Consider the following 19,218-nt stretch of genomic DNA (forward strand, 5'->3'; position numbering starts at 1 on the left):
CGGTGGCATTGTTTATGCAAGCATAACATCTCATTTCAGGATTATTTCAGATGAGCCACACGGTTTAGGTACCCATATAGGTCAGATCCATAATCTGCTATAAATCGTGAAGATTTTATTGTTGCCATGGCAAGAGCCTGCAATAATGGATAGTTTATAAGAAATATCAACAAAGTGAATAGTAGAGATGTATCAGTGTATTATCAAATGTGAATTAATAGCCAAAGCTATTATTTTCATTTCAGTACTAATAAAATAGGTAAAATAGGTCAAGGACCTGTTATCCAGAATGCTCAGGACCTGGGGTTTTCCAGATAAGGGATCTTTCTGTTTAAGGATCTCTATGCCTTAAGCCTATTACAAAAACAATGTAATCATTAATCACAATAGGATGGTTTTGTCAATGGGAGACAGCCTTCCTGTAATTCTGGGCTTTCTGGATAATGGATTTCTGGATAACGGATCCCATACAGCTATAAGTGTCAATATAATCACTAATACACGCTGGTTAAAACACTTCATCCCCCTATACAGTCTGTGATAATCCCACATTCCGGAAGCAACAGAAATTGGCATCATTTAGGATAGTTCTAGCTCTATACTTTAGGCTACACAGTGTGGATGTGATCATAGGAAATAACATACAAGATGTGTGGCAAAAAATCCTCAATAACAGGCGTGATTGGGCTGGGGTTATTTCTGGCAAATCATTATTGCGATCGATTGTGCTTAAAGCTGGCCATAGACGCAAAGATTTCCCTGCAACATCTCGACTAAGCTACGTCAGATTTGCTTAATGTAAGAGCTTTCTTAAACGACAGAGAACAGATACTGTACAAAAACCCCAATTTTTTTAACCTGAACGAATACATTCTGGAAAAAATTTAACCTCAGAGCAATTAAATGACCCACATAAGGAATTATCTGATGGATTGTGGTGATTGTAGTGTGCCGAGCATTGTCAGGTTTGGGAGGTACTTGTCTGTATTTCTCTGTGTTTTGTTTCATCACAAAGCAATTTCGTTGTGACTGTTAAAGCCTCAGGTACACAGAACTCCTGGGCTGGCTGGCAAGTCTCTGCAAAACCTGCTCCTGACTTCTCTTTTGTTGCCTCTACAGATTTTCACACAACATTACTCACCGTGTGCACATTTATAACACACTTCATTGGCAAAGAGATTAGTACTTGAATAACTACGCTGATCCATTCGCTCACAGGAAAAATGTTGTATTAACATGGATTCTGGGTGGTTGCAAACTCCATTTCTGTTCTGTATCAGGCAGCACAGTGGGATGGATACCACTAATGTTGTTCAGTATCAGCCAACACAATGTAATGGATACCAACATTAGTAGGTAATTTCCTAGGGCATTTTTTCTAGCTGTACCTGCTTATTACTCCTAACCAGGGAGTAGAAGGTGAACCCCCCTTGCAGAACAAATGGGCACATCATGAAAAAAATTGGACTTCTTTGCCCTTTCCACTTTCACGCAGGCAGGACAATATCTGGTCTCCAGTGGTGCCAGGTCTGGATTGAGAGTCAAAATAGGCCCTGGCATTTCAGGTACACAGAGGCCCATTCAGTCCACACAGAAGCCAAACAGCCCCCACCAGCCCACTAAATACTGACTTTCTATGGCTACTTAAAGCAGCCCCTCTGGCATTTGTCAGAAGACCCGTGCCTGAGTTGTGCTTAGAATGGGCACATTGCTATGGTCATGATTTTTATGGTTGTGTTTTGTAAAATTAATACTTTAATACTTTTAATATTTTAATACTAGGTTTTCCCTGGTGGAGTAACCCATTGCAACGAATAAGATGCTTGCTTTTAAACCATGGCCGGGTCAAGGCGACCAGGCACCTATGTAACCGGTCGGTTTGGCCCCCCATGCGTGTGCATGTGCAGCAGCCCGAGGGTAGGACAGGGGAGGGAGGAGAGAGCAAGAGACGGCAGCAAACTCGGACTAGAGGTAGGCAGAAGACACTTTGATAGGTACTAGTGATGGTCGAATTTATTCGCCAGGCACGAATTTGCTGCGAATTTGAGCGTTTCGCCATCGGCAAAAAAATTAGCGAATTTGCTGCGAAATTTGCTGGCATCAAAGTTTTTGGGCGAAAGTTCCGACGCCTATTTTCTAGTCATATGAAAATTCATACTTCTGTGCAGTTGGCCATTATGGTATAATTCTAGGTACAACATTTCCTGGTAAAGAATTAAAGTAATGAACCCTGGAGCTCTAAATATTCTAGCAATTTAGCTTTTTTTTTTTATGACCCCCCATGGAGTAATTTAAGCCTGAGCACCAGGAAGCAAACTGATCACCCTGTCTAGTTATAATAAAGGAACTCCAACTGCCATTAATTGCTGAATAATGTCTGGTATTTGATTTTGTGATTATTCAATTGGGACATGAGCTATAATATACTTAGGGAACACAGAGCTGAACCAGCATCTAGGTTGGTTCTTTGGTGTTTGACATTTTTATTCTATAACTTCAGGGCAAGAAGTTTCCCATTCTTGCCTTAAGGGGGTAATTCCCTGATTTCCAAATTGAACGAACACCATTCACACTGCACCTCTGAGTGATTAGCTCATGTCTACTGTTTGTCAACAAATTAGAAACTTCCTAACAATGCAACCATAGCCCGGGATGAACTCTTTGATAACCAAGTCCTATCTACTGACCTACCTAGGAAGTTGCAGAGGTAAGGGCTTGGTCAAAAATGCTATTGTTATGCTGCATTATTATGGCGTTCCAATGCTACATAAAAAACACGACTATAGAAAACACTGTGATGCTCATGTTGTAAAATGCATAAATTATCTTCCAGAAAGCATGTTTTTATATGTAGAACAGATACGCCAGGGCAAATCAAAATCTGTTAAAAAAAGAATATTACGGTACATAAACAGAGAATAGTGCAAGGATATACCAGTAGACATTTAGCTGGTGATCAGTAGATCACAGCTTATTTAAATAACCCTCCTGTTCCATGCTTTTCATTCAGATATTTACGTTAAGGTCACATAAGTAATAGTTTTTTGTTAAATATAACAATATACATTTTCTCATAAATCAATATTTAAGTAATATTTCCATGGAACAGAATGCTAACAATGCTTTTATGGACATATATCATAATGGGACAACATCACTAAAAGTAGACCTCACATTAAGTATTGGCACTCCTGCAATAGTGGATACTTGACCCCATGTGTCATTAGCCAAAGAGTGGATGAATGATAGATAAAAGGGTTCCTAGAAAAATAATACTGCACACATACCAAGGTGTATTTACTAGCAGCAAAGTCACTAACCTTATAGAGAAAACAGCATCTTAAACTAAAAAAAAAATATTGTCATCTATCGGAAATTATTTTGAGAGATTACAATTTTTCTTTCAAACACACAAAATTTCTAGGCCAAACTCATTAAGGAGCTCTGAAATTCTGCCTACTTTACACATGGATGCATGCAGCAAACTGACTTCCAAAGTGCCATTTAGTGAGTCAGGCTAGGAACAGAAAAGCAGGCACCCAAATGCCATGAATAACCTTTATTAACTATACATATAAATGATGATTAGTGATGGCATTAATTATACTCATTGCTTAGTGACACCACCTGTATCCTACGTCATTGCAGCTTGTATGTTTTATAAATAATGTACCCACCTGGCCTCTGATATTGTGCCTTATGTATAAGTTAACTGTAGCAATTTGAATATGCAGATTTAATAACATAGTTACCCTGCTACATTTGAGCCCCTTTTTCTGTAATCAGTGGTTATATACAGTGGCTAGTGCATGCAAATGACCCTACTTATATTCCATGTCATTGTAACAGGAAGCAGTGCAGTTTCATAGAGAGATGAACCGTATAAAATACAAAAGACGTCAATAAAAATGGGATTAAATACAGTTAAAAAGATGAGTGCTGACAAATGGGCAACAGTTCAGGGAAAGATATAGTTATTGGTATAAGGCTGCTCCAAAGTACCAAGGTACCAGATATACTTCTGGATCTCAATCTAGATGTCTAACACTCAGGGTTATTTATCAAAATCTGAAAATATCTCATTATTTTCTGAAAGCTACTCCGCACTGGTTTTTTCCCCTTATTTATCATTTCCCCGAAAATTTCTTGTTCTGGAAAAAAACTCAAGAAAATCAAGAAAAAATCCAAATATTGTGACTTTGTCGTATTTGACTCCTGAAAACCACTCAATCTTCACATTATTGCACAAAAACCAGCGCAGATCGGTATATCTTCAGGACTTCTCCCATTGACTTCTGCATGAATTCGGCAGGTCGGAGTTGGAGTACTTTTTTATTCTGACTTTTTACCCCCTTGGGGTTTAATAATTTAATCATTTTCACGAAAAATTTTTGTTTTACCCCTTTAAAAGGTCAATGAGATAAATTCGGACTTTGATAAATAACCCCCTCAGTCTTTGTTGTTATTTTTCAGCAATAGGCTATAAAGATTTCTGCCCATTAGCCATGCCAGGCATTACGGTAAAACTATACCCTAGAAATTAATCATTTTGCCCACAATGAATTGAAACACAATCTAGCAGCCACTGGGCTAAGACAAATTGCTGTGTAAATACTCATCCAATAAATACTTCATAAACTGTTACCTGTAATTGACATCTATTATGTTAATTCAGAGAATGTCTTGACTTCTTGCATATTCATGAGAACAAGAAGAGATTAGGTGCAATTAAATGCTCCGTCAGATTAGTCAGAGCGCTACACAATGACTCATCAATCTGTATTAGAATTTAAGAGGAAAACTGACAGTAAACAAAAAAAAAAAAAACCTCCAAGCTATGATATAACAATCTGAAGCACTCATGTTCAAACTTAAAAGAACATTAAGGTAGCCAAGCACAGCACAGCATTTATACTATCGGAGCAACCGGTGGCATTTTGTTCAATATGACCTTACATTGATGGGCATGAGTGATCTCTCTAATTACTAAACCTATTCTTAGTTGGCTGGTGAACTCCATTGTCAGGCATAACAAAAAAAAACATGGAGTTACTCCATGTATGTGTTTATGCAAACATATATAAAATACCTATTTACAGCAAACTAAAAATGTCATTTGCATTTGTTAGACAAAAGCAATACTACTCTATTGCTATATCTGTTTATCCCTTGTTCTTACAGATCTACAGCTAATGTAGTATCATGTAACTACAACGTGATATAAAAGGCAATGAACTGGTGCGTTGAAACTCTAATCCAAAAACTACTAATCACTTGTCAAAACATACTTGAGAACGCAATGATATACAGACCGCAACACAAACAGCAGGGTCTTTTCCCTGTAATTAATGTTCAGATCAAGAGATGTATAATGTTTCTTAGAAAGAATCTGGCTCAAAGGAAAGGTTAAAGCAGGACACTACAGCTTCAACAGAAAACCTAATTTTTCTGTATATGCACTTTTTAAATGTGTAGAGATTATACTAGGATGATCGGGTATATCATTCACATCAGTCAGAATTTGCACTATTACATCACATTTACTGTATTTATCTAAAAAACTTTGAACAAAGCTATTTTGCCATTTCATATCTCCCAAATCAGTGGTGTTTGACCTTGATCTGAATGTCTAGTTATTCACAAGTCTGCTGGAAGCCCATCTGATGTTTCTTTGCACCAGTTCCAGTAAAAACGTTATGATAATATTGCACAGAAGTTAAGGAAATAAACAACAAATTATATAGCACAGTCAAGTTCACAACAGATCACAACACTATAAATGACTCTCCAGGGATAGAGGTTACTAAATGGGACCCTAAAATGGACCAGACCTAGGGGCAGATTCACTAAGGGTCGAAGTAAATTTTAGAATATAAAAACTTTCGAACAAATTTTTGGGTACTTCGACCATCGAATAGGCCTAAATTCTACTTCAACTGGAAGTAAAGAAGTTTGACTTCGAAAATCGAAGTACTGTCTCTTTAAAAAAGTTTGACTTTGACACTTCGCCACCTTTAACCTGCCGAATTGCTATGTTAGCCTATGGGGACCTCCTAGAACCTATAGCCATCATTTGGCTAAGTTTTTAGAAGTTGAAGTAAAATCGTTCAATCGATCGATTAAAACATTAGAATCGTTGGATTTGAAGGGTTTCATCGTACGATCGAACGATTTGACTTTGACCGAATATGGCCAAATACGATTAAAAAAAACTTTGACTTCGAATGTCGAAGTAATGCAATTGGATGGTCGAATTTCGAAGTTTTTTGCACTTCGAAATTCGACCCTTGATAAATCTGCCTCCTAGAGTTCCCAACTCCATGGCTTAGGCCAGTGTAATTGTGATTGCAAAGAAATGATAGCTCTTGGAAAGTGAGAAGAACTAACAAGTTGACACATTACTATGAAGAAATATGTTAAAGGAGACATTTTTTAGGGAATAATGTATACTATATGGTGCTGGTTTTTCTTTTGGACAAAAATTAATATTGTCTTTAAAGAAAGGCCCCTTTATAGGAGCTCCCTATAGATCTCATAAGGTCCCTTTCCGAGTTTCAAATTAGGGGTGGGTGTGTCCTAATTGTCCCTGCAGAAGCAGAGTAGGAGGAGGGCAGCCACTCACAGTCCAGCAGTCACACAAGCAAAGACAGACTTCAGTTCCCTATCAGGTCAGGCCTTATCCTACTCAGCAGTGTGCTGAGTGCCTCCAGCTCCCCTGCACAGCCTGGGAAAGGAGGCAGCAGGAAGTGGAACAGATGGGTGAGACTGGTAGGTTTTTGCTGAAATTTTCAATAAAGTAACCAGAAACACAACTTTTTAAACCACGTTCCTTCTATATCTAAAAGAGTTTAATGCACTGGTACATTCTTTTTTTTACATAAAATGTCTCCTTTAACAGTTACATATTGGAGGTTTCCAATTCCACAGACACACACCAAGTTGATAATATAATTTAAAATAAGAACAAAAATAAGAAATATTAAATATCACTCACCCACGAGCAGAACGTTTTCTGACAGGAAAATAAAATCCTGCTCCTCGCCATTCACAGAAGGCTCAGGTGGCTTCTTTTTTATGTTCACTTTTCGAGATGAAAATGCCATGGTGGTTTCACCAACAGAGTCTTCAAATTTCAGTAATCCAGCGACAATATTGTAGAGTTCCAGCGTGCAGCGTGTATCACATTGGGTGCAAGTGTGGCCGCTACTAGAGGAGGCTCTTTGTTTGTATTGTGTGGTTTTACAAAGTGCTCAGTACTGTCATCTGGAAGTTTACAGTTCAGGCAGTTATTTTGAGGCCTTGAGGCACGTGCTGCACTACAAATGATAAGACTGAACCAGGACGGAGGTGTGTCCAAACTAAATCCAGAAGACTAAATTCCCTCGCTGTCTCCAGATTACAGCAATCCAATTACAGCCTCTTCCAATTATCTCTTCTCATCAGATTTTTATCTTCATCCTAGCAAAAAGAAATGCGCAAGTCAAAAAAGCATTCAGAGCGCCACCTTGTCCCAAATATTTTTGATTTCTTTGCACGTTCGTGTGGAAGTGATAAGACACGTTAAACTGGAGACAGATGAAAGGTTATATTTGCTTTGCCATAAAAAAAGTAATTTTTACTGGAGCTATTATTTACAGCGTAGTCTAAAAAGTATTTTAAGAGCTTAGACTACATTTTAACAAGCTACCGTGGTGGAATCTTTCCAGGTGCAAAAATAATTTCCCCAGAATTAACATACCTGAGTATTTTGAAAAGCTAAAAACACAATTTTTACACTATTATGGCTATATTAGCTTCTTCTACAGTACAGGTATATGGAAACATTGCTCTGTACTGTCTATTTTTCAGCAGCTAAGGCAGTGAAGTATTACTCATATTACATACGTTACCAGAGCATATCTACTCTGCTGTATTTCAGTTTGCTTATACAGGTATGGGCGAGGCCACAAAGGCCCGGGCCTAGGGCGGCAAAATTTTAGGGGCGACATCCTAAAGTGCATGGGGAAAGCCGAGTTCCCCAGCACTATGAAGCATGCGTGCGTGCGCACGGGGGGGGAATGGTGCGCGCGGCCCCCGAGGCCTTTGGAAATCATTAACATTTTTAAAAACAATAATATTCATATATATTATTTAAATGATAATAATAATGATATAATGATAATGATTAAAACAGCAGATTGTACTTGAGCCCAACTAAGATATAAAAATTCTATTGGGTTTATTTCATGTTTAAATTGTTTTTTAGTAGACTTAAGCTTTGGAGACCTAAATTATATAAAAACCCTTACCTGGAAAACTCCAGGTCCCAAGAATTCTGGATAATAGGTCCCATACCAGTATAAATATAGGCTGAGCAGACACATTCTTTAAAGAAAGCAATAAAACAAACTAGTTGCGCATTAAGTGCAGCAAATACCTCAAAAATAAAACATACCTTTCAAAATGCTCTATTTGATCATGTAGGCTGTGCTCTCAGTTCTTATTATACTATATTATAAATAGAATAATACTGTGACACTCTTACATTAAAAGGAACCAAACAAAGTGATTTGTAAGATCACATACATATTCCTCCTACTTACTTACATTCACTGATAATGGTTATGTGTAGTTAGATTAAAAGAGAGAGGTTTATGCAGAATATTATGTGGATCAATCACACTAAGACAAAATCCAATTAAGACAAATTATACTTAGAAAATCAAGTAAGAATGGAATGGATAACTAGGTTTTATATCATGTTTAAAACTCCTTTAGATATTATTTATGTTTTATTTCCACATTTAACACCAATACTTGTGTAACCCCATCAAGTTCGATTTAAAGAGAATATGCAAGAGGATCTATTATTCAGAATGCTTGGGGCCTGGCAGGGCCGCATTTAAAAACTGTGCGCCCTAGGCAGCTCGCCCCATCTGCAAGAGCAAATCACCCTAACATAAACCCAATAGGATTGTATTACTCCCAGGGAACCAATAGTGTGCTGCACCTCCAGTATATATGCAGCAGACTTGCACCGGTTGAATTGTATTCAGTCTTATTGCCAAAAATGATGACATTAGTGCAGAATTCAGCAAATATCGCACGATGCTGATGCCGTGATGCTGACTATTTATTTGGTCCATAAATTCATTGTAATGCTTTGTGGGCAAAGAGAAACAGCAAACTCTCTGCTCTTACTGTCCAGGCCTTTCTGCTACAGCCTGTAATAGTGGTGTCACTGTCCCACCAAGGCTGCCTGCCTATCTAGCCTATCTCACTAAGTTGCTGGTATATTGCTACAAATAAACATTGATTCTCAAATAGATGCAAAATAATTGTAAAGGGATGGGAGGGATGGGACTGTCTGACTGGGTCTGGGAAGAGTGAGGACAGTCAGGCTGCAGGACAAAGGCTATAAGAGTATTTACTACTCTCTGGTCATCTCATCTTGCTGCGAAATAATTGTAAGGGACAGAACTGTCTATTTGACTGGGACTATTCTTACTGACATTAGGGTTGCCACCTTTGGGCTGTACTGAGACCATTACATCACAGGGAGCGTGATGGGTGATGTTGAAGGCAGGGTTGGGGGTGTCAGGGGTGGTCAAGTATTGGCAGGTCTCCACATCAATTTAAAGTCTAGTTTGGAAAACCAAGCAGGCAGTTTTGACCCAGGCAGCCCTCTCAAAAGCCGTAATTGTATCTTACACTTGCACCTGGAGCAATAGTAAATGAGCTTTAGTTATATGAGTTGTAAACACAGTAGGAAATATGTAGAAATGCTTTGACAGAACACAGGACTATTGTGAACTCTCATGAACATATGTAAATGCAGAACAAGTTATGTGACTGTGTTTGTAGCCTTGTGGCGACTACCACCATCAAAAACAACGCTGACCCTAATTTCTTGCATACTTGTCAAGGGTACAATTTTATACATGCATGTGTAGAATTGAGAAAGTTCTGATTTATTTGGGTCATTGCAGAATTTTCTGTGCACTCCAAAATTTGTTGTGTGCACCAGTACCATAATTTGCATGCACTGCCTACAATTTTGCCTATTGACCGTAAATGCCTATTATATGCTGTGTGGCTGGCTGCAAATATGGGCTAAATGCTTAGTTTACTTTATTACTTAATTGTATCATTATGGATAATGGCATGATTCCAAAAAGCATATTAGTTAAAGAGACTAAATAATGTGACTAATACAAAGGGTGGATCCTGCCATTTTGTGGTGCGGTGTAACATCCAGGTACAGTAATATGACTACACATACTGTATTAGTTCCAGTGAAAGTTCCTTCAAGGGATACTGTCATGGGAAAACTTGTTTTTTTCCAGAATGCATCAGTTAATAGTGCTGCACTGAAATCTGTTTTTCAAAAGAGAAAAAAAAGGTTTTTTTATATTTAATTTTGAAATCTGACATGGGGCTAGACATATTGTCCCAAGTGCCCACAGTCATGTGACCTGGGCTCTAATAAACTTCAATCACTCTTTACTGCTGCACTGCAAGTTGAAGTGATATGACCCCATTCTCTTCTCCCCCCAGCAGCCCGTCAGCATAAAAATAGGAAGTTAGCCAGATAACAGCTCCCTGATAGATATAGCAACAGCATTCAATAGTAAAAATCCAGGTCCCACTGAGCCACCTTCAGTTACATTGAGTAGGAGTTCCATCTTGAAGTGCTGGCTCCTTCTGAAAGCACCTGCCCAGGCAAAATGACCTAAGATAGCTGCCTACACACAGGCCCGGATTTGCGGCAAGGCCGCATAGGCCCAGGCCTAGGGCGGCAAAAAAATAGGGGCGGCATGCCGCCCAGCCGCACTATGGGGACACGTGCGTCCCCATTCAATTACAGCAGCTGCGCCGGTGAAAAAAACGCCGGCGCGCTGGGAAGGGGAGGTGAGGTGGGCGCTAGGACCGCGTGGCCGCCTGGTCGGACCGCGCGGCCTAGGGACGCCGCACATTGAAATCCGGCGCTGCCTACACACCAATATTACAACTAAAAAAATTGATTAATTGATTAAGAATTACATTTTATATGGTAGTGAATTATTTGCAATGTAAACAATGTAATTTAGAAATAAAAACTACACCATAAAAGTCATGATAGAAGCCCTTTAATAAAATGAATGGCAATTTTTTTCCCATTTTACATGACTCTTATTAAAAAAAATAGTCATTTTGGGCTTGTTAGGATGTGGCTCAATAAAGCAGTTCCAGCAACTTTACTGAAATCCGAATTACGCAGGCGGCCTTTGTCTGCAAGAAAATAACATGCAATTAAAGTTTATGGCAGAGGGGCCCGGGAGAAGCCTTCTGCATTCTTCCCCGTGAAGATGATTGGCAAAGTCAAAATGCACCAGTGAAGCTGAGCTTGTGGAATTGGAAGGTCTTTCATTTTCAAGGCGTTCTCCATTGTTAATTGCATGTTAAGCCACAGACATTTATGACAGCATATTTTCCCAAGAGATACAGTTTATAGCTGAGTTGAAGTAATTAGTGAGACGTTTTATAGTTCCCTGCTATTTAATTGAAATATAACGCATTTAATAAATTAAAAAGTCTTGAATGCAGTGTCCGTTTGGTCACCCCATTTCGAAGGGGAAGGCTGTAGCTTTGATAGGCTGTGGTTGCCTGTGATTTACCTGATGCATTTAAACCATATCCTCACCTGATGTAGTGGTGCGGTACAGGAGGTATAGGAGTCAGCTGCAAGCTCAGCCTGGAACTCATGCACTACTGCTTGCACAATGCACACAACATATATGGTCTAAATGTTTCACAACTCAGCAATAGAATTAAGTACAAGGACAGCACACTTAAGGGGTCTACAAAACTCTGGTACTGGGGATAGTAATTCACCCACAGTACATATATTTATGTCCATAAAGCTGCATTATCAAAAAGTTACAAGTGGAAAAGGGCTAAAAGCAAGAGAAGAGAAGAACATTGAGAACATATCTGAAAAGAGCTCTCCACTTGCAGGCACATTACTCAGTATTCCTTCCTCCAGAGGAAACAGAGTCAAGCTGTTGCTTGCTCGGAAATAAATCCTTTAACCATACAAAGCAGACGTTCCTGTGGGATTGCGCACTAATGATGTAATCTGCCAAATTGGGTAAAACGTACATTTTCCATTATCAGTATGTCATACTTTAAACTATTACACCGACACAAAAACATGTGTACATTTATTACATTTTAACATTCTTTAGTAGACTCGTATCTGCAGAAAGGCCTGTTACTGGATTCCTGGCACTTTTCCACTGAACCAACTCACTTGGGGTGTGATTCATTCAGATTCACTGTTTAGAATTTCATCTTACATGGTTAATTGAAGAATGTACTATATTTCGATGCATGTTTTCCCTATCTTTATTTTCCATGATGTTTGAAAGCTCCTAGAGTCTGCCTTGACCCAGTAAGGTGGTGAGAGGCAATATACAGTTATGTTCAGAATATTAGCAGAAAGACATCACTAACCTGATCAATCACTGTTTTTGGTAGAAATTATATTCTACATGGCAAATAATTTACTAGTAGGTGTAATAGAGTAATAGATAACCAACAGACCCAACAGTCATGACAGGCATGCTGCTCATTCTGTGTAATTGAATCATTAATTGAGGCTTGTTCCAAATAATAGCAGTGTTCCAAATAACTATAGCTTGTTCCAAATAATAGCAGTGTGGAGTTCAATTAGTGAGGTCATTAATTTTGTGAAAAAACAGATGTAAATTATGGCCCTTATTTAAGGAAAGATGGCAACAAATGTTGTGCATTGTGGAAATGGGTCGTTCTAGATATTGTTCAGAAGAACAGTGTACTTTGGGTAAAAAACATATAAAGAAATACATAAAATGATAGGCTGCTCAGCTAAAATGATCTCAAATGCTTGAAAATGGCCAAAACCTGAAATATGTAGAACAAAACAGAAAACTACTGTTTGAACAGATAGAAGAGTATCCAAAATGGTAAAGCCAATGACCAGCTCCAGGAAGATCAAGGAAGGTCCAAAATTACCTCTAAGTACTGTTACAATTAAAACAAGTCAATGTGAAGCCAAACTATTGGCAAGAAGCTCCCACAAAGTCCCATTGTTGAAAAAAAAAAAAAAGAGGCTACAATTTGCCAAAGAACACATTGACTGGCCTAAAGAAAAAATGGTGCAACATTTTGTGGACTGATAAAAACAAGATTGTTCTTTTTGAGTATAGGGGCCACTGAATTCAAGCCATAGTACACTTTGAAGACAGTGAAACATGGTGGGGCAAGCATCATGATATGGGCCAGCCCAATCCCGGGACCTTAACCCTTGCGGGATGACATCAAAAACCAAGAAATGCAGAAGAATTGTGGAATGTAACAGGTGCCAGAAGTTGGTCAACTCTATGCAACACAGATGTGCAGCAGTTCTCAGAAACACTGATTATACAACTAAATATTAGTTCAGTGATTCATAGAAAAGCAAAATCTTGAAACATTTTCCAATTTATACAGTGAAGGTTTGAGTTTGTAAAGATGAATACAGACACTGCTATTTTTAGCAGCCTGATATTCCCTTTTCTTCACTTTCTGTAAAGGATTTCATTTTCATGTTTGATTTGGAACAGAATGTGCAGTGTTCCCAATGCATTTGGAAAAGCTATTATAAGTATTTTGAGCTTAATTCCGTTTTTTAAACACACTATTATTCTGAACACAACTGTTTACAGTTGTTCGGTTCTATGGAAAGTTCAGGAACAAAGTTCTTGCCAGTTAAATGCAGTCATGCTTAAATGGACACAAGTGGGGTGCTTACTGATACTATTCATTAAATGTTCTCATGACAACACTTCCATATACAGTAGCAGGAGGTTTATGATCTATGCATAGCCCTTCCCAAATTTCAGGACAGAGCTGCAATTTTTATGACACTTACAGGTATTAGAATCCAGACCAACAATCACAAATGTGTGCCACTTTAGTATCATTCCCTGCATGCACGGCTAGGGCAGTAAAATCTAGTCGGTTTTCAAGTATATAAAGTGTTACTGCTTAAAATGACTGAGCATTTTCTACCAGTGATCCAGTTGATGGGGTTAATCTAAAGAATGCTGGAGCCATGCAGAGAGGATAAACATGTGCAGGATTCTGGCAAACATCTGGAACAGGTGAATTAACAGGTGGGGGCCCTCACATTGAAAAACACAGACAGAACAGAAATTAACTGCTTTATCTTCCTTTGTTTGATTAATAAGGATCCATGACACCAAGCAGCTGCCTGTTAGAAATCATTTTCAAAACTCCCAGAATTCCTAGAAAGCTCATTAATAGCCCTAGTTAATATACAGATAAAAACCAAAACATATTGCAGAAATGTTCTTCCACCTCTACTACATTACCCAACACCAATAATCAAGTCAGTATTTACAGTATATTGTCCCAAGTATCAGTCTCAGTGCATATTCTTGGAGTGGTAATACAATAACTAGGGATGCACCGAATCCACTATTTTGGATTCGGCCAAACCCCCGAATCCTTTACGAAAGATTCGGCCGAATACCAAACCAAATCGGAATCCTAATTTGCATATGCAAATTAGGGGTGGGAAGGGGAAGACATTTTTTACTTCCTTGTTTTGTGACAAAAAGTAACGCGATTTGCCTCCCGCCCCTAATTTGCATACGCAAATTAGGATTCGGATTCGGTTCAGCCGGGCTGGCCTAAAAAAGGCTGAATCCCGAACCGAATCCTGGATTCGGTGCATCCCTAACAATAACATACATTTTATGATGCCTATTGCATTAGAAAGACTGGAGTTTATTTTGCTGTTAGCTTGAGTACGTTAACAACAATGAATGAAATGCCGATACCTTTTTATGCAACAAACGGGGTGATCCCAAGCTTTTTTCCATAGTGCTCTTGACACAGTTCAACAGATCAAACGTTTCGGGACCGCATGGCCCTTCATCAGTGATTCATCAGCTTGAGTACGTTAACAAGACATAATGAAGCCTGGCAATGTTAGCCTCAGCACGTTTATTACCTGTTATAATTATCATCATACTTTCTGTAGTGCTGGCAAATGATGTAGTGCTTTTTAAATTATATTCACTCGTATCAGTCATTGTGCTATCAAATGAGAAGTCCATTCAAGCACAGGCAAAATCAGATCCAACAATGCTTTTGTTGCAATCAAAGCCAGGACCCTTGTGATTAAAGGCAGCCTTAATGAGTAAAGTGTAATTTACAAATGCAGTGTGCAAAGTGCAGAATGAATCAGTGGAATAGGCTGTACAAACTCAATGGTGCTCATTGCAACTATAAGGCAAGGAGCATGTTTGGACACATGTACATGGTGCCAATACACTTTGACACATTTGGGTCCACACTTTACATTTTAGAGTGTCATCAAGGTTGCCAAATACAGAGCTACCTGGCTAAACATCCTTTACATCAATGCAGGTACTGAAATGTTTACTTGGGCAATTCTATTCCATTCTGTCATAGGGATTTCAACACTCCTTGCATTCATTTTACTCTTGAAGGAGACTTATAGGATAAGTTATCCATCTTGTAGGCAATAATGAGTAATATATGGTGCTGGTTTTACTCTGAGCTAAAAATGATAATGATCTTTAGAAATGGCCCTTTATTGGAGATCCCTGTAGCTTTGCTATAGTCTGGACAGCGAGGGGTGGGCATGTCCTAACAATCCCTTCCAGAAGCACAGTGGGGGGGATAGCCAATCACAGCCCTGCAGAATCAAAGACAGGCTGCAGTTTCCTATTAGGTCAGCCTAGCTACTGATTGGTTCCTATGCACTACAGTGCAGTGTGTTGCTGGCTCCCCTGCACAGCCTCGTAAAAAAGGCAGCAGAAATGGAGCAGATAGACTTGTAGAGTTTTTGCAGAAAATTTTGAATTAATCAGCCCAAAACACAACTTTTCTCAGCATAATCCTTCTATATTGAAAAGAATATAGTGCACTGGTACATTCTTGTTATTTACACAATGTGTCTCCTTTAAAAGCCCCTTGCTTCAAACTACATCTTAACCTGAAGTCTCAGTGACTTTGCTGCCACTTACTGGTTTTTTTTCTCCCACATCTGCTGCAGTAATTGCCAGCAAAGCCACACATTTATTTGCACCTTTCTGTGGTTTTACACTAAATGGATGTAGGTAAAGTGAATACAAAGACTGCTATTTTTAGTCTCCACAAATTACTCGTTTTGTAAGTTAACTTCTATATAAATGGTGGTTTTAAAAACCCACTGTTCTGCAAATCTTTGGTAAGTGCCCCTTAGAAGTGGCAGATATTGCTAAAATGTCAGTTGACTATTTAATGCTGTGACCAAATGAATGAACCCAGTTTAACACATTATTTACAAATGTTATAGTAAACTAAAATACATACTTCACTACATTCACCAAATAGCTTCGGATTATAATTAAAGGCAGTGGCCTGTGGACATTTTGGATCAAAAACTGTTTTTATGAAATGACCAATCACACTCACTGATAATAAACTGCCATATAGATTGAAAGCCCTTGCAAGCAGGGACCTCGTTACCTAATGTATTCGTTTGTTGGCAAATGAGGCACCCTTTTATACAGAGCTGCAGAAATTGTTGTAGCTTTATAAATAAATTTAATAATAACAAGTTTCTTCTTTTTGATATACTGTAAGCCTAGATGTCTTGAATTGGCAGACGTTCTACATTACAGCTCCCCACTGATTGCAAGAGGAAAAAAGGCAATTTCAACTTCATAAAAAGCTTCATGAGGCTCAAGGAAAGAATAAGAAGTATTTTGTTTAGTTTTAGGGCTTTAGAAAAGGAAAAGAGGTATCATGGAATATGAAATCTATCCCCTCTTCCTACGTTTCATTTGATTCCAAGCAGAAAAAAAAAAAAAAACGTTTTAACCAAAAGGAATGCAAGTTCAATTGCTTGGCACATGCAAGAGAATGAGACACTCAGGCCCAGGCAAGTTGTTTTGTGTGTCTTACAATTCCATTACAGAGAATGCAATGAAAAGGCCCGAGCCTGAACCACAAAGTATGTCCTACACCTGGAGAGCTAATGGTGCATGTAGTGCTGGAATGTTGTCTCAATGAAGCTCTCCTGAACCAGACAGTAGCCGAGGATGAGGAGAGTATAACAGTGCTTTATTAGCAGAGACTCATGCAGGCATTACACAACAGTAACTTTCACTTTTAAGCTACCAGGAAGTATGCACAGTATAAGTATGAGCACAGTGACATCTACAGGCCATTTGCATAAACACCAACTATTCCCTCTATAGTAGGAAAGCATTTGGGCAAATGTAATAAACAACAACAATGCATCTTAAAGCAATAATATAAATTATTCACATCACATAGTCTTGGGTCCATGTAGGTTGTTTTCTGATTCTCTTAGTATGTCTTATAGGTTCACTTTCTTCAGGCCTATTGCAGTTGACATCAGGAGTAGGAAAATGTCCTTCATCAAATGGAGCTTCTCCAAAGTCATATCTAACAGGAGCAAGACGACTTGCATTCCATATGCGACCATCAGACAGTTCATATGTGTATGGTCCTCGCTGGCATCTCACTCAAGTAGTGTAGTAAATTTAGATTGACCTTGTTTCAGTATTCCTGGTTTCTTAATTCTGACTAAAGATCCAGGCTGAAAGTGTACTTCTCTGGCACCACGTCAATATAAGCCTTCTGTAATATCAATATCAATACTGACAATATCAATAGCAAGTTTTTTCCATGCGGAATCAGGAAATGATACTGGTTTTACATCTGGTCTCTTGTGTACAAGGTTCTTTGCACAGCCCAGTGAAGTGTTGCTTTGTGGTGAAATTTTAGACACTGGCTGTGTGTCAGGCACTGGTGCTGTAGTAATGAGACCATTAATTAATTGTAGGTTTAATGCAGCAAAGAGATCCCTTCCAAGTATAGCAGTACCCTTATACACAATGTAAAAGTCACATTTTGCAGTATTTGATTCAAATTGTACAGTCACTGGAAAGCAACCAAGCACAGGGATTGGATCCTTTAAGTAACTGACCAGTCTCAGGGCAGGTGCAACAAGCGGATCTTTTGCAAAGTATTTCAAGAAAATATCCTTTGGTGGTATAGAAACAGCTGAACCTGTATCATGCAACAGGTTAATGGAGTGCCCCTTGTCAGCAGAAGCAGTATTGACACTGACAGTGCATATAAACTTGTCTGGAATAAATGTACCAGCTTTATCCACACTTAATATTGTAACATTTGTAATAGTAACTTCATGAACATCTTTAGCAGAACTACAGCAGATCAAAATGTCATACTTTTGTGCATTTGCGGCACCGTTTATCTTTTGCAGGACATGTAACATGATTTGCAGTGTGTTGTGTTGCACCACAGCGAAAGCAATATTTTCTGCACGGTTTTGCAGTGCAGGTGAATCTCTTTCCTTAGCACTGTATTTTGCCTGTGACTGTGCATTATTAGGCCACAGTGCTGAATTCACAATCTGTACATTCCCAGCAGTTCCCTGACTGAGCCTCTGCCACTGCTGTTTCAATTTGGCTAGCAACTGTAATAGCCTTTTCAAGGGTTAAATCCAGCTCTAGGAGCAGTCTCTCTCTAATGCGAGGTGAGTTTGTTTTTTCCACTATTTGGTCTCTTAGCATTTCATCTGTTAGATTCCCAAACTCACAGGTAACAACCAGCTCTCTCAAAGCTGCTACAAATTGTTCTGTGGATTCGCCATTACTTTGTCCACGTTGGCAGAATTTATATCTTTCAGCAACCACATTTACTCTTGGCACAAAAAAGTTCTTTATAGCAGTAAGAGCAGTTTCATAATTATCATCAGGTAATGGTAATGTATAGAATATACGCTGTCCCTCTGCTCCCAGGCAGTGAATAAGTAAAGCACGGTTTCTAGCAGCAGAAATCTCCCGTTGGTCACCAGCAATAATGTAACTTTCAAACATACGGATCCAAGCAGTAAAAGGTATGGTAGGCTCACCAGGCTTTGGAAGAGAAGGTGCAGGCTGCTGCAGTGGTAGAAAAGCCATCCTGCCGCCATTTGTTATGTTTTGGGTAGCCGAGGATGAGGAGAGTATAACAGTGCCTTATTAGCAGAGACTCATGCAGGCATTACACAACAGTAACTTTCACTTTTAAGCTACCAGGAAGTATGCACAGTATAAGTCTGGGCACAGTGGCATCTATAGGCCATTTGTATAAACACCACAGTAT

At 38.8% G+C, this 19,218-nt stretch overlaps 1 protein-coding gene across 9 annotated transcripts in view; it reads right to left on the minus strand.

Annotated features, from left to right (window-relative positions):
* Positions 1 to 19,218, minus strand: part of LOC108697630 (1-phosphatidylinositol 4,5-bisphosphate phosphodiesterase eta-2) — a 400,986-nt gene that overhangs the window by 357,820 nt on the left and 23,948 nt on the right. For all 9 annotated transcript variants that reach the window (XM_041571413.1, XM_041571420.1, XM_041571414.1 and 6 more), the window contains one exon: positions 6,995 to 7,458. In XM_041571413.1, coding sequence (XP_041427347.1) covers positions 6,995 to 7,103 — 109 coding nt within the window. In that variant the 5' untranslated portion in view covers positions 7,104 to 7,458. The remainder of the gene's footprint in view (positions 1 to 6,994; positions 7,459 to 19,218) is intronic.

Source organism: Xenopus laevis, chromosome 7S (assembly GCF_017654675.1).
Source record: "Xenopus laevis strain J_2021 chromosome 7S, Xenopus_laevis_v10.1, whole genome shotgun sequence".
Lineage (NCBI taxonomy): Eukaryota > Metazoa > Chordata > Amphibia > Anura > Pipidae > Xenopus > Xenopus laevis.